Source organism: Acinonyx jubatus, chromosome A1 (assembly GCF_027475565.1).
Source record: "Acinonyx jubatus isolate Ajub_Pintada_27869175 chromosome A1, VMU_Ajub_asm_v1.0, whole genome shotgun sequence".
Lineage (NCBI taxonomy): Eukaryota > Metazoa > Chordata > Mammalia > Carnivora > Felidae > Acinonyx > Acinonyx jubatus.
Genome location: NC_069380.1, coordinates 116,062,791 through 116,076,330, shown reverse-complemented (window position 1 = coordinate 116,076,330; position 13,540 = coordinate 116,062,791). Strand labels below are relative to the sequence as shown.

Sequence of the window (13,540 nt, the reverse complement as noted above, 5' to 3'; positions counted from 1 at the left end):
TTCAGTTGTGAGTTTTAGCTGTGGGGCTGCCAAGGCAAAATGAAACTAACTGGATGAGCTGCTAAAGTGTTAGTCCTTGAGCAGTTTTTGCTTAGAGATTGTGGAGAACATTGAGTGAGCCATCTCCATTTCTGGGGACTGCCAGGTAATCTTGAGGTTTCTTTCCCTTAAACCTATTTAACTTAAGAGTGTTCAGTTAGCTTTATAGTTGATGGTTTCCAATTCTTGGTCCTTTTTGTGCTTTGCTTTTAGTCTTCTTTTTCTTGGAGATACCCTTTTTGCATTATTTTCTTTTTTGAAGTGGGTGCTCCAGTTCCACACAACTCCTGTTGAAGCTTTTGGCATCAATTAATAGTGATGTCAGGATCTAGTTTGTTTCTCTGTAAATGGTAGATGAGATACTTAATTCAGTGTCATCTTTGAGCCATTCTTAAAAATCGAAGGGAAAGTTCTTCTCTACATTTGAAGATATTACCCATTATTTCTTTCTGTATAGTTCTGATTGACTTCTGTATGAGAAGTGAAAATTGAGGAAGGGAGACTGAAAGGTTTCATTGGTTCCATCCTCATATCTCATTTAACTTTTACAAAGCACTTTGCAAAACAAATTGCTTTCCATCCATTTTATGTCTTATTCTTCATACCATTCCTATGAGATGACACAGTCCTAAGGATAAGACTGAAACAGATAAAAAGAAAAGCTTACCCAGCCTTTACTGTTTGTTAGTGGAAATGTGGCAAATTTTGCGGCCATGCTGGAGGGGTTTTCATTGGTAATTGAATTCAAGTGCACTTTATAACCTTCTGTTGCCTAAGGAACTATCCTGAGGAACTGGATGCCATTACCATGATATTATAAAGAGATGAGTCAGAGCCATACCATGCTCTGTATGATTCTGAATGACATATACCTTACCTGATCCTTCCTGGGTAGGTAGATGAGGATTTGGAAGAAAATTCTTGTTGGCTGTAGTGACACTTGCCATTTTACCTATAGGTAGCCTGTGTCTTAGGGCTTCTTATTTTTCTTTTTTTTTTTTTTTAATTTTTTTTTTTTAACGTTTATTTATTTTTGAGACAGAGAGAGACAGAGCATGAACAGGGGAGGAGCAGAGCAGAGAGAGAGGGAGACATAGAATCTGAAACAGGCTCCAGGCTCTGAGCTGTCAGCACAGAGCCCGACGCGGGGCTCAAACTCACGGACCGTGAGATCATGACCTGAGCCGAAGTCGGACGCTTAACTGACCAAGCCACCCAGGCGCCCCTAGGGCTGGGGGTCTTCTTACTTTTCAAAGGAAGTGGAAGACTCCCTCGGTCACATGTGTCCCATAATTGGATATTTTCCCCAAGGACAACTCAAAATGTGTCATGTGTCATGCATCAGTCAGCGTCCCCTGTGCTCATTTATAGGGAAAGATGTTACTCTTGAAGGTGTGGTTTCATAGTTTACTGAGCTGTCCATAACAGTCACAGACTTTGACTTGAAATATTTCCTCAGTTTGCCCAATTTGAATAAAGGAATTAATGAATGAATGTACTGTGGTTAGGATGATGCTCTTAAGCCTGTAGTGATGATAATTCTTAAAACACTTACTAAATATTGGGCATATGAAATGAACAAGATAAGGGTTTCTCCCCCTAAGCAACTTACAATCTGGTCCACAGAAACAGTTACAATAAACAGTCTGATTGAAAATATTGAGAGCCTGGCCTTGGTAAGTCCTTTCGTTCCTTTTGTGAAGTGATGGACTGTGGCTAAGTGTATAGTTTATAGATGAGGAATAGCTTTTTCCTTGTGTTGTTGGAGCACAGTGTCAACTAGTCCAGTCTTCAGGTGTGTATTTTAAAATAGGTCTTTCTGTAGTAAGAACAGCATAATTGCCTTTACAGAATGATCTGTCATCATTCCGTTTTATATCTCATAGTTCCCAAGTGGTGTGTGTGTCTGGTTTTGCTTTGTTTTTAATAAATAGGGGAACTGAAGCATGAAGAATTAAAGTGATTTGCTCAAAATCATACTTCTAGTTTTTTAGGATGCTAGAAATAAATCAGGACTCATGGTCTTTTTCCATTAGCCAAAGTTCTAGATAAATTGTGGATTTTGTCATTTTGTTTAACGTGTTAGTTTCCTACTGCTGCGTAAGAAACTCAGCAGTTTAAAGCAAAACCTACTTACTAGTTGACAGTTCCATTAGTCAGAAGTCCAGTATGAATAGTGTGGTTGCATTCTCAGAGTATCAGAGGGCTGAAGTCAAGGTATGTCAGTCAGCTGGGCCAGTTCAAATCTGTAGTCACTGGGGGAAAATCTGCTTCCAAGCTCATTCAGGTGTTCGCCAGATTCAGTTTCTTGGAGTTGTAGAGCTGAGGTCCCTGTTTCTTTGTTGGCTCTCAGCTACTAGAAGCTGCCTGTAGTCGTTTGGCCCCCTTCATGCTCAAGCCAGAAATGACACGATGAATCCTTGTGTCTCTAACATCTCACCTCACATTTAAAGGCCACGTGTGATTGGGTCAGGCTGTGCAGATTATTTCCCTTTCTTAGTAGTCAATTGTGCTGAATAATACAACCTTGGCACAGTACAGTCCTCGTGGTCATTATACAGGGTGCATATGTCACACTAGGAATCCTGGGGGACATCTTAGAGTTTTACCTATCCCTGTAAACATTTCCCTTAGACTATATTAGACAGCTCCTGAGCAAGGGTGGATGTCAGAAGAGGAAGAGGTATGAATTGACTGTACTGAGGCAGTTAGTGAATTGCTTTGTGATAATAGGTTTTATAAGAAAACCTGGGGGCGCCTGGGTGGCGCAGTCGGTTAAGCGTCCGACTTCAGCCAGGTCACGATCTCGCGGTTCGTGAGTTCGAGCCCCGCGTCGGGCTCTGGGCTGGTGGCTCAGAGCCTGGAGCCTGCTTTCGATTCTGTGTCTCCCTCTCTCTCTGCCCCTCCCCCGTTCATGCTCTGTCTCTCTCTGTCCCAAAAATAAATAAACGTTGAAAAAAAGAAAACCTGTAGTTCCCAGGGATCCTGGGCCTCTTAGAATCCTTAAACTGTGGGGGCCAAACCCATTCATCTGTAGTATTCTGGTGATAGTCATGTAGCCAAGAGCCCAAATGTAGTTGTAGTTGTCTGGTTAGCCTGTCAGTTAGCCTGAATAATTTTTTTTTTAAGTAGAGGGAGAGTAGTGGAAGAATGGGCAAAATGGGTGAAGAAGATTACAGATTTGCAGTTCTAAAATAAGTCATGGGGATAAAAAGTATAGTGTGGGGAATACAGTCAGTAATACTGTACTACTTTAGTGAGCATTTTATGATGTATATAATTGTTGAGTCACTGTGTTGTGCACCTGAAACTAATACTGTGTATCAACTATACTTTAATTACAATTTTTAAAAAATTAAGTTAGCCTGAACAAAGCATTTAGAAAGTACTGAGGTATAGGCTTGCAGTTGTGGGTTTGCATTTACCTGTATGCAAGCCATATGGTTCATGGGATTAACATCCATGATGAACTGTTCCTGTGAAGCACAATGGTGGAAATGAGAAACACTTTCTGCTATGTAATGTACTCTGTTCAAAGTAAAGTTTAATCTTTAAAATTTTTTTTAATGTTTATTCTTTTTTGGAAGACAGAGAGAGACAGAGCACAAGCAGGGGTGGGGCGGAGAGAAAGGGGGACACAGAATTTGAAGCAGGCTTCAGGCTCTGAGCTGTCAGCACCAGAGCCCGATGCTCGGCTTGAACTCACGAACCGAGAGATCATGCATGACCTGGGCTGAAGTCAGACTCTCAACCGACTGAGCCACCCAGGGGCCCCACAGTAAAGTTTAATCTTAATCTCTTATTAGATCTCTGCTAACCTCTCTGCTGCTAAGACGCTACCTAATTGCTTTTTGTTTGGCTACATGAACATCTTATGCCAAGAGACCATCGTTAATTGTTTGAGAATTCTATGCCCTTTTTCTGATGAGTGAGAAAAGTTAAAGATTCAGGAAATTGGATAGAGGTCAATCAGTCTCTCCAATGCTTTTTGTATATCCTTGAGTTTAAAAAATTGCCAGTTCTGTTGCTAGGCAAAGAAACAAAGGGAAACTCTTGTCTAAAAGACTGCCATGTTTAGTCCCATACACCTGCTTTTTAAAAACTGAAGTGGGGCGCCTGGGTGGCTCAGTCGGTTGAGTGTCCGACTTCGGCTCAGGTCATGATCTCGCGGTCCATGAGTTCGAGCCCCTCATCGGGCTCTGTGCTGACTGCTCAGAGCCTGGAGCCTGTTTCGGATTCTGTGTCTCCCTCTCTCTCTGACCCTCCCCCGTTCATGCTCTGTCTCTCTCTGTCTCAAAAATAAATAAACGTTAAAAAAATAAAAAAAAAAAAAGCTGAAGAGTTAATAGATACAACCACTACAACAATAAATCCAGTATGGAAGATAAGTTGTATAGTTCATTTGCATTTATTATAATAATTGATCAGGGTATGTTTCATAGTCATTAAGTCATTTAATTAGTTTGGCCCATACAGCATACCTTGGGATCTTTGGACTTTTTTGTTTTTGGTTTCTTATGGAAACCAAACTGTAAAATGTCTAGGAAGTTTCTTATTTCCTGTAGATGATAACCAAAAGATTTATCTTACCACATATAACATTAGGATGTGGTGAGTGAATCAGAGCCTTGAATTATTCTTTGAAAGGGATGGTGAGGGGACAGCTTTTCATCTCAGTACCCAGCCAAATATATTTATTTTATTTTTTAAGTATATTTATTTTTGATGCTATTGCTTTTGATGCGGTACACCTTTGAGCAATTTTTATTGCTTTAAATAAGATTTAATAACACTGAGTATCTTTTAGAGAAGTGAAGGTCATTTTAGTAAATGCAATTTTGTTGAGCTCTTTTCTGGTACCACCTAATGACCTTTAGAAATTTATTTCCTCACCTAATTCTGTTGAATTAGGTGTAGTTTCTATGGAATATTTTTTTTTTTTTACTCCATTTAATTTTATTTATATAAGTAATCTCCATACCCAATTTCAGGTTCAAACTCACAACCCCAAGATCAAGAGTCACATGCTGTACTGATTGAGCCAGCTAGGTACCCCTTTTTTACTCCTATTTTTTTCTTTAATTTTTTTAATGTTTATTTATTTTGAGAGAGAGAGAGAGCGCGCTAGTGGGGGAGGGCAGAGAGAGAGGAAGACACAGAATCTGAAACCGGCTCCACGCTGTCAGCACAAAGCCTGATGTGGGGCTCAAACTCACAAACTGTGAGATCATGACCTGAGCCAAAGTCGGATGCCCAACTGACTGAGCCACCCAGGTGCCCCTTATCCTTTTTAAAATAAAATGCTTTATGCTGTTAAACAACAACATTCACCTGAATAATTTGAAGATCATATTAGCTTTTTTCAGTTATTCTTGAATTGGGTCGCATCCCATCTGGCAAATCAGGAGCTCTGAGGAGCTGTGCAAAATGGAAGCCTTTTATAGGCAAAAGGTAGTGGAAAAAGGAAGTGTCTAACAAAGAGTGGATTGTTTCAAGCAAGGTCACCTTCTTTGGGGGAGGCAGGGGGCCTATGGTGCATATTACCTCACTAGTGCTGATCACATAATTCCAGATTAACTGGTTAAAGGTGACATTCCTGGGAGACGCTGAAACTACACTTAGGTTAGATAATAAGCCTTGTTTTGCTGATGTGGGGCTTAGTACAAGTGACTCCATTTTGGTCCAGTTGTCTCTTTTTTTTCTTAATGCTTCTATCAGTAATTGAATAAATGAAAGATGATTATAGAACTTGAGTAACAAGTAAAAACCTACTCTGTATGTGTAAATGACAGTATTGCCACTGTTAGCTACATGGAAGCTCCCGGAGAAGATAAACGGAGTACTTGGACTCATAGTCTGACTTTAGATTCTCTCAAGAGTTTACAGTGGCTCCTTATGAGGGTATCACTGGGCCAAGCCTAGAGAACATAGAACTCACCATAGTTGAACATCTGGCTAGGCTGCGGTGAGGGTCCAATACTAGATGTCCAACAAGAATATGGTCAGGGGAGTCCAGTGCTCTGTATTTTCTATTTATAAGCTTACCATGGCTAACCTTAGCTCTTCTGGAAAAGTCAAAGTAGAAAAACTCTGTGGGGTGGAATGAGTGTCCTTGAGGTCCTGGAAGTAGAGCGAGGAAGGAAGTGAAGAAGTTATTAACATATGGTTCCAATAAGCCAAGAATCTGGCTGGGTCACTTCACCAGCTATTGTCATTTTAAAAGCCCGGAACAAAAGTGGCTGATGGTGATGGCAGTATTGGAGGGTTTGACTCAGTTCTCATAGTTCCCTTTTAACTGTGCTGTCTGACAAAAGAGTCGGCTCCAATCTTTACCCTAGAGATTTCATTCCCCTCTTTCATGTGTTTCAAGTCTTCTCCTTCTTGGTTTATTCCCTCATTTTGGTGGAGCATATCCTGCAGTAGCTTCCTGAGTTGTATAGGGACAAATTTTGAAAGCTCAAGCTTCTGAAAATATCTATTCTGAACTCAAAATTTGATTGCTTTGTTGGGTATAGAATTCTCAGTTCAAAATTATTTTTCTTCGTGTTTTTAAAGGCCTTGTTCTATTGTCATTTAGCTTTTCATGTATTGTTTTTAAAAAATCTAAATCTGTTCTGGTTACCTTATATATCATCAAATTTTCACCCTTTCTGTCAAGTGTTATAGAATGTTCTTTGTATTTAGTGTTTTGAAATTTCACTGTAATATTGCCTTTGTGTGGTCTATTTTTGTCCTTTGTGCTGGAGACGTATCCTTGGGTACTGGGAAATATTATTGCATTATTTCTTGGGTAACTTGCTTCCCTGTTTTCTCCTATTATTTGTGTATTGGGCCTTCCAAACTGATCTTACCTTTCCTCTCTTATTTTTCCATCTCTGTCTTTTTGCTCTACTTTTTGGGAGAATTCCTCAGTTTTTATCTTCCCGTCCTATTGAGCTTTCTCTTGAGTTTCTGTTCTGTTTTCAACTTCTATGTGTTCTTTTTCCTCTGAATGTTTCTTAAAATGGCATTATGTTATCTTTTGTGGATATTAGTGATTTTGAAAATCTTTTTGCATAGTCTATATATGACAAGCAGCTCCCCCCCCCCTTTTTTTATGTCTTGCATTAGTGGCTTTTCTCAAATGTCCAATAACCTGGGTTGTCTGCTAATGTTTAAGAATGAGGGACTAACAAACTGATTGGAAACTCTAGACGAACTGGTTTGTTAAGTGTGCACTTTATGGTAGAACAACTTTGTCCAGTAGAGATACAATGTGAGTTCCATATGTATCAGATTTTCTGGCAGCTACAGAAAAAGGCATAAAGAAAAAAAAAAAAAAGAAACGTGAAATTAATTGTAATAATATTAGTTTATGTAATCCAATATATAAAAATATTTCAATAGGTAGTAAACATGAAATTATTAATGAGATGTTTTATATTTTGTTTTTAGTATTAAGTTGTTGGACTCCAGTGTTTGTTTTACATTTATATATAGTACATCTCAATTTAGATGTTAAATTTTCATAAAAAGTAGTTGAGGTAAATTTAGACTTTATAAATTTTACAGGTCAAAGTAGATTCACATACCCAGGATATTCCAAACATACTTAAGTTTAACATTAACAATAAAATACAAGTTTTTAAATTTAAATTTATTTAAAGTTAAATAAAATTTAAAATTCATCCCTCAGGCATACTAATGACATTAAAAGTGCTAAGTTATTACATGTGGGTAGTAGCTACCATATTAGATTGCAGAGTTCCAGAGTGATCTACTTGGACTGTGTCAGGAGTTTTAGGTCATTTTTCAATTCCCAGACAAGAGTCTACCAATTTACCGCCTCAATGGTAAGGGCCATGCTGCTGGGGTTCTGAGAAACTTTAAGGGGGAAGGTGCTAGGTGTCTTAGTAGGTAATATGCATAGATTTGATTACTCTTCTTTTTGGTATAGGATTCCTGCCCACAACTGTGCCTGGCATCTCCCAGTCACAGACCCTATTTTACTTTCTTGTAAGCATAAAACTTCCAGGGACACCTGAGTGGCGCTGTCTATTTGGTGTCAGACTCTTGATCTTGCAGTTGGTGGGATCCAGCCCTTCATCGGGCTCCAAGCTAATGATATTGTGCAAAGCCTGCTTGGGATTCTGTCTCTCTCCTCGACTGCTCCCTCTCGCATGCATGGGCACACGCTCTCTCTCAAAATCAATAAATAAACTTAAAAAAAAAAAAAAAGAATATACTTCTTTCTGCTGGAGTAAGGGAGGGTACTCTCCCAGTGGTATGGGCCAGGAGGACTGGGGGAGTGGGGGAGGGAGGATCTACCGGTAGATCCAAGTGCTTCTTAAACAGCTTCCAACCAGTCCTCCTATTTTTAGCCCATCCCTTCCAACTCCCATTTCCATAGGTTCCTGGGGCTGCTAAATCTTGAACCTTTTGAGGACCTTTAAATATAGTTCGGCTTGGTTATTGGCTTTTCCTACGTTTAGTTTAGGATTCAGCTGTCTTAGGCCTGCTGGGTTTACTGCTAGTCCTGTTTATTCACAGCCTCAAAATTTGTTTGCCCTTGTGCTTTTCTCATTCTTCCAACCTTTAGGCTCCTCCTTTCATCATTGTTATCTTTCCAAAAATTCTTTTTCTGTAGATTCAGAAGGGTTTCAAGAAGGGTCAAGACATTAGGTACTTTTATCTAGTAGTTCCTATTAATCTGTATTCATGAGCAGACTTGGATATTATAAAAGGTTTCACTTAGTATCTATGCTTCTTCCAGTATCTGTGTTTATAGTTAAAGGCTTTAGGGGAAGACTCAGTAGGAAGGACAGGAAGATGAAGTAGTGAGTGCCAACAGGCTAGGAGAGCAAGAGTTTGGTTGGGGGCAGAAGAGAATTGACAGCAAGCAAGGAGAATTTTGAGAGGAGAGGCATTTAGAGGCAGGTAGGGTGATTAGAGAACCTAGTGAAAAAGCTTGGACATTTGAGGTGTTAGCCACAAATATAGCTCCAGCAGCATTTATCTTCCTGGACTTCACTACCTTTAGTCATTTATGCTTTTTATGATCTGGAAATTTCTCATTTTGTATCTCAGAATCCACAAAACAACTAATGATACAAGGAAAACACTGAGCAAAGCTTACTGTTTTTAAACACTGTATACCTAGGACTTGTAAGGAAAACACACATAGTTTTAAGTCAATAAACAGCACACCCTCAATATAGTGTAGGAGTAGGTTCCATTTCAGTAATTGAATTGAGCTTGCTATTTGGGTGTTCTGTTGGGTTTTGAAACTGAATTTTGTCTGTAGGGTGATTTGCTTTCCTGGTAGTTGCTGCCCTCTGTTGGAAATTTTGAGGAAATACAACTTTGATCCTGCATGCATCATTTTTGCTCTCCTTACTCAAACTGACCACTAAAATGTGGTTAATTTTTTAAGTAAGTAAATCTGTTTCTAATGTACCAAGGAAAGCAAGGGAAAGTGGTATCTTTCTTTTTATGAAAAGTTATATTTACTTTGATATCAAAGGCAAGAGTTAGTGGGCATTAAGTGGGACCAAGACACAAGAATTTGGAAAATGCAAAGATTTCTGGGCTTCGGAATCTGGAGACTAGAGTTCATTCCCAGCTTGTTGCTGGTCATGTGACTTCCATGATTTACTCTACCTGTCTAGGCTTCAGTTTTTTCATTGACACAGTGAATAAATTTGAGAGCTTCTTCCGGGTTTGGTATTTTAGGAAAGCAGCCCCAGATGGTGGTATTTGTTCATAGGAAATATAATGACTGAGTCTCAGGCTCTGCTCTGAAGGAACTTAGTCTGGAAAGGGGTAGAGGAGACAGACAGTCAAGAGACAATTGTAATCCACAAGTAGTGCTATGAGACAGTCAAGTACCTATTACTGTGGAAACATAAGGAGAAGCACTTGTCCAATTAGAGGAGGTATCATCCTGCAGGGCCTGTTTGATTTAGCTTTGAGAGCACAGTCTAGACTGAGGGAAGGAGCAGCCTAGGGAAAGTCTGGGGTGGTAAGACAGCATGATCTATTTGTGGACCTGCAACTAGTTTGGGATGCGAGGGTTTGCAAGAGATGAGGGGGAGAATCCAGGAAGGAATGTCCTATTCCACGCTAAGGAATTTGGATTTTAACCTGAGGGTAGTAGTAGGGAGCCATTGAAGTGTTTTAAATGAGGAAATACCATGGACACCGTGTCATTTTAGAAAGATTACTCTTGGATGTAATATGGATAATGGATTTAGTGTTGGGTAGACAGGACTGGAGGTAGGGAGATCAGTTAGGAAGCTGTTACAGTAAGTCAAGCAGGAGATAATAATTCTGTAAACTTACATAGCGTTAGTAGGGATGAGCAGAAAGGAAATAAAGTCTGTAGGCAGAAGGAACAAGTTACTGGTTTCCTTTCTTTAACTTTAACCTGTAGCTGTGAGTGATCCAGCTGGCACTGTTTCATTAGACCCAAGTTCTGTTACCTGTGTTACATCCATCCCAGAATGGTTGGGGTTATTGATTGGTTCTGAGGAACATTTTGAGTTTGGAGGACCAGATCCTAGAAGCAACTGCTCTAGGTGCAAATAAGTTTAACCGTGGCTGTGGCAACCTAAATTGTACATCCTCATCCTTTTTGTAGCTTGTTTTCGCAAGTGCCAGGTAGTAACTAAGGGTGGTGACAAAAAGAACTGTTAGTCTCCTTGGGTGTTGCTGTCTGCCTCACCATCCTTCTATCTTCAGTTCCTAGTTAACAGCACACATAAAGTAACTTTAAACTCCATCGATTCTGAGCAAGGTTCTTAACAGCTTCAGGTATGTGAGTAGCACTCAGTCAGTGGAAGCTTGACCTCCTCTGGACCATGGTGGGAAAAGTTAAGATTCACAGTTTACACTGGATTTAACTGACTTAATAACATGAGCAAAAAGAAATAATGGTTTAAAATTAAGTATTAGGGCAAAGAATTCCTACTTTACCACCCTGCTTGTTCCCTTTTCTTTTTCTTTCTTTCTTTCTTTCTTTCTTTCTTTCTTTCTTTCTTTCTTTCTTTCTTTCTTTCTTTCTTTCTTTCTCTTTCTAAGTATGGCATGTACATAGAAGAGAACATAAAACATAGAATAATGAAACCAAGTAGAATATTGTGAGCCCCTTAGAAGCCCCTTTTCCCCTTCTGCAGTCACACCTCACCCACTCACCCCAAGTAAGCACTGTTTTGACATTTGTGATCATCATTCCTTTTATAATTTTACATTCTAAATAATATAGTGTCCATGTTTTTAAACTGCATATAAATGAAATAAATTCAATTTTAATGTTTGTAAGTAGCTCTAAGTTCATTTAATTTTTCTGTATAATTGCTCTCCACAGATACATGGTATCTGTTCTACTCTTGATGGCTCTTGGGATTGGTCTCTGTTTTAGGTACTCTGGTGTTGCTGTGAACATTCTTGTTATACACATCCTGGTACATACATACAAGTTTCTGCAGGGTAGATTTATAGAAATTGATGAGTTGTACATATACATATTTAACTTCACTAGATAATGCCTTGCTGGTTTCCAAAGTGGCCAGAGCAATTTACATTACCACTAACAGAGTGTGAGAGCTCCCGCTCCTCTACAACTAGACAGACATGAAAATGTTTGCCCATCTTAAGAGCGGGAAGCATTATCATTGTGGTTTTAGTTGGCATGTCCTTGTTTACTAATAGAGTATGTTTCATAGGTGTATTGGTCATCAGATTGAGTCTGTAGTCTGTGCAGGTCTTTACTTCCCCCTCCCCCCCCCCCCCCCCCCCCCCGCCCAAGTATCAGGTATTAGTGACCTTAAAACTCTTGATGCCTCTTAGCTAAGGAACACTTGGCTGAAATCTTTTAGTTTGTGGAAAGCAACTTAGATCCTTTTACCTTATTCTTTTTTCCCCCCAATCCATCTGGTGTTTGGGACATTTCCTGGAATTTCACTGATCTATCTTCTCTTTCTTCTCCCTCCTTTTTCCTGTTTCCTAGACTCTGAAGCGGCTCATGGCAGATGAGGTAAGGAAATTTTGTTCAGCATGTGCATGTTCTAGCTCATTTCCTCCACTGTGATACTTACCAGTTGTCATAACTTTGACTTTCTATAACTTGAAATGGTGATACTGGCTCTATTCTCAGAACCTCCCAAAGCTTTTCCCTAACTCTTTGCTCTGTGTTTGGCCCATTGCATGCATTTCCCTGGGGCATTCATTGGTTTCCAAGGGTAGGCACATTCTTTAAATTCATAACTGACTTGCAGTCTGGATGCAACCCCTATCACTTGAAGTCCCCCAGTGCTTGCAGATACTTAACTTTTACTTTCAAACAGGTGGAGCGAACAAACTGCAGCTTATTGGTGGCTCTTTGATTTGAGCATCTGTACTTGAGTTTTGGGGAATGGTTCATGAGTCTTTGGTTGGCAGAGAGGTGGCTTATATATCCCTAAAGTACACTATATTCTTTTCTGTCAGTTCAGTGCTGCTAGAGGGCTTAGAAATGGTCAGAGAGCTCAAGAACAAAGTTTTCTCATTTCAGAGAGGTTTCAAATCTTAATACTTCAGATCTCTTATCTTTGGATGAAAGTGAGAGTACAGAGTCAGTATACTAAATTAGATGTCAGAGTTCTTGTTTTCATGTCAGAAGATATTTTTTAAAGTTTATTTTAAGAGACAGAGAGGGAGAGAGAAAGAATAAGCAGGGGAAGGCCTAGGGAGGGAGGGAGGGAGGGAGGGAGAGAGAGAGAGAGAGACAGAGAGAGAGAGAGAGAGAGAAAATTCCAGGCAGGCTCTGCACTTCCAGCGCAGAGCACAACATGGGGCTTGAGATCATGACCTGAGCCTAAGCCAAGAATTGGACACTTAACTGACTGAGCCACCCAGGTACCCCCATGTCAGAAGACCCTCGAAGTGCCCACAAACCAGAGGAACCTTGCACATATAAGAAGCTAGAGTTTGGCTACTTGATGTGTCGATTGTTGTGTAAATGAAAATGTATAACTGTTAATACTTTTTTCCTTTTTCTCAGCTGGAGAGATTTACCAGCATGAGAATTAAAAAGGAGAAGGAAAAGCCCAATTCTGCTCATAGAAATTCTTCTGCAGCATATGGGGATGATCCCACAGCACAGTCATTGCAAGATGTTTCAGACGAGCAAGTTCTAGTACTCTTTGAACAGATGCTGGTAAGTTTCCCACCCCAAAACATTGCTTTTTTTCTGAAAATGCATTTGTGGGCATGGTTGGTACTCTTTTGGGCATGATCTCCCTTAATGAGCCCCTTTTTTATCCGAAGTATTTGTTTATTTTGAGAGAGCATGGGAGTGGGAGAGGGAGGGGCAGAGAGGGAACGTGAGAAACAGTCCCAAGTAGGCTCTGTGCTGACAGCACAGGCTTGATCCCACAACGGCAAGATCATGACCTGAGCTGAAATCAAGAGTCCGACACTTAACTGAGCTACCCAGGCATCCCCTACTCACTTAATTAGCCCTTAATTACAAAAGTTCCAGGCT

At 39.9% G+C, this 13,540-nt stretch overlaps 1 protein-coding gene across 5 annotated transcripts in view; it reads left to right on the top strand.

Annotated features, from left to right (window-relative positions):
* Nucleotides 1–13,540, top strand: part of DIAPH1 (diaphanous related formin 1) — a 102,842-nt gene that overhangs the window by 14,498 nt on the left and 74,804 nt on the right. For 3 of the 5 annotated variants that reach the window (XM_027042967.2, XM_027043003.2, XM_053222226.1), the window contains exons 2-3: nt 12,026–12,052; nt 13,058–13,213. In XM_027042967.2, coding sequence (XP_026898768.2) covers nt 12,026–12,052; nt 13,058–13,213 — 183 coding nt within the window. The remainder of the gene's footprint in view (nt 1–12,025; nt 12,053–13,057; nt 13,214–13,540) is intronic. The other 2 variants (XM_027042990.2, XM_053222231.1) reach the window with 1 other exon arrangement.